Source organism: Ambystoma mexicanum, chromosome 9 (assembly GCF_040938575.1).
Source record: "Ambystoma mexicanum isolate Mex_15411 chromosome 9, UKY_AmexF1_1, whole genome shotgun sequence".
Taxonomy (NCBI): domain Eukaryota; kingdom Metazoa; phylum Chordata; class Amphibia; order Caudata; family Ambystomatidae; genus Ambystoma; species Ambystoma mexicanum.
Window position 1 is genome coordinate 176,956,717 of NC_090931.1, and position 2,356 is coordinate 176,959,072.

The 2,356-nt window shown below is 50.5% G+C and overlaps 1 protein-coding gene across 1 annotated transcript; it reads right to left on the reverse strand.

Moving 5' to 3' along the window:
- Window positions 1-532: 532 nt before the first annotated feature.
- On the reverse strand, window positions 533-1,048 carry LOC138487288 (protein LDOC1-like). The gene has a single exon (XM_069613902.1). The coding sequence runs from the start codon at window positions 1,046-1,048 to the stop codon at window positions 533-535; it is 516 nt and encodes a 171-aa protein (XP_069470003.1).
- Between the last annotated feature and the right edge of the window lie 1,308 nt (window positions 1,049-2,356).

Sequence of the window (2,356 nt, forward strand, 5' to 3'; positions counted from 1 at the left end):
CCGCCCCACAGTCTATCAAAGCGAGGGTCTCAATCTTCTTTTCCTGGGTATGTAGTTGAAGTTTGACTACCATCAGACGGGGGTCCTCAGAGTCATTTGGAGGTACCACAGATAGTCACAAAGGGACTGTTGGGAAAACCTCGGTAGCCCGTCCCTACTAGGTCCGAGGTCGTTCCATTTCCCAATCTCCGGGGAGGAACCTCTGGGCAATTCCGGAGCAGATGTTTCTCTGAGCCACAATACATACAAAGCCCAGCACCTCTTCTAGGACTCCGCTCATCCTGAGTCACTGGTCCCCTGGCAGCTCCTATCTCCATCGGTTCTTCTTTAGACGTTCTGCTCATGGTGGGAGGAGGTACATAGAGTGATGGGCCAGTCGCGGACAGGGCTCGGTTCTTCCTTTTCTCCGATCTTCGTTCCCCTAGCCAATAGTCTATCTGTAACACCGTCGACAGGAGGTCGGACAACGTGGCGGGTCTTGGGATTCGGGCAAGTTCATCCTTTATCTCTTCTTTAAGACCTCTCTGGAAGATCACATACTGAGCCTGTTACGCCCACCCGGCTTCAGACGCCAGCCTTTTGAACGTAGAGATGTAAGTAGGTCCATTGCTCCTTGATGGATGTCTAATAGTTCTTCACACGCCCCATAAGATATCTCTGGACGTTCAAATGTTTGCTTAAATAAGTTCAAGAACCCGTCGTAGTCATGAAGTACAGGATCTTTGGCAGTAACCAAAGGAGTGGCCCAGGCTAGAGCGTTACCGGTCATATGCGAGATCATGTAGCCCACCCGGGCCTGTTCAGAAGCATAAGCGTGTGGTCGAAAGGCAAAGTGGATCGTGCATGCCTCAATAAACTCTTCTAATTTCTTCGGGGAACCGTCATATTTGCCCGATGAGAGGGCCATTGGGGGCAAATCCGTAGGGGTTGGTTCTCTGGCGGTAACCATCTGGCGGAGTACAGTGTTTTCAGTCTTTAAGTTTTGGACCTCCAGAGTCAGGCCCTGTACAGCAGCAACTAACTCTTGAATCTGTTCAGTGGTAGACATAGTAGTACATTGGTGTTGCAATCTGTCAAATGGTCTCTCCTCACCCTCCCAGTCCACTTCTATCCCCTCCTCCTCACCCAAGCCTTGGGGTGTTTCTTGATTCTTCTTTCCCTTCTTCCTTCGGATGGATCCTTTTTTTTGTAGAGATAGGGCCTGCTCCAAGACGTAGCCACCGTGGTAGCTGATATTTCTACAGCAAACCACTGGCTGCTCTCTCGGGACCTGCCCACAAAAGGGGAAAAAAGCCGTAGTGATCCTAGATGGATAAGGATCCTGTTCAATGGTGGATAGCCGGAGACCAAAGATAGTGCTATTAACTGCTCTGGCGATGGACTCCAGACGGCCGTATTGAATTTGGCAGCAAGGCTCGGCAGCTAAGTAATGGGCAGGAACTGAAGGAAGGAAGGAAGGATGAACGAGATAACTAGGAGGGATCCTAGCAGGGGAAAAGGGCAGAATGGAAAAGTTTGGGTAGGAGCGGGAAAAAAAGGGGGGAAAGGAGGGAAGAACGGCACAGAAAGGGGACGAGGGAGAAACAAGAACAGAAGTGGCACAGAGGAACCGGGCGCGGAGAGACCAGGATGAGCCCAAAAGCCGGGAGGTACAGCAGCGTGACACCAGGACGAGTAGAATCCGCGGTTGCAACGCGACGGCTGCCAGCAAAAACAGGAAGTTATATATCCCGGCGGCCGTGCGCAGCAACCGCTAGACTGCAGACGAGCGCCTGGCCCCTGAACATCGCAGAACGCTCAATGGCTTCCCAGCCGCCAGCTATCCAACAAACGTTGTGACACTAACACTATCCCCATCGTGACGTGTAGTGTACCCAAAATCCCTCACCACTGAGGTCCCTCCGATTGTATGTTCTTCTGCTATGTGGGAGCCCCAGGCTATTGTGAGTGAGTACATAAAGAGAGAAAGTAGTAAGACATCTATGTTCCTTCCACCCCAAGCGGGGAGGTAGGGAGGGCGCATGTGAATCTAAGCAGATACAATCATCAGAAATGCAATTACAGTGAGTAATGCATGTCTTCTGATGCTTGTTAATCTGCTTAGAATCACATGCTGTGCATAGATTAGCGAGCAGTACCGAGTTGGAGGTGGGTTAGGAGAAGGAACAGTAGAGAAGAGATGTCTTAATACTGCTTGTCCCACCTGAGTGTCAGATCTAGAATGAGTGTCTAGGCAATAGTGTTTTATAAAGGTGTGTACAGAACTCCAGATTGCTGCTTTGCAAATGGACTTGAGGGGAACATTTGCAATGAATGCTATGGAAGCCCCAGTGCCTAGAGTAGTGTGTGCTCTAGG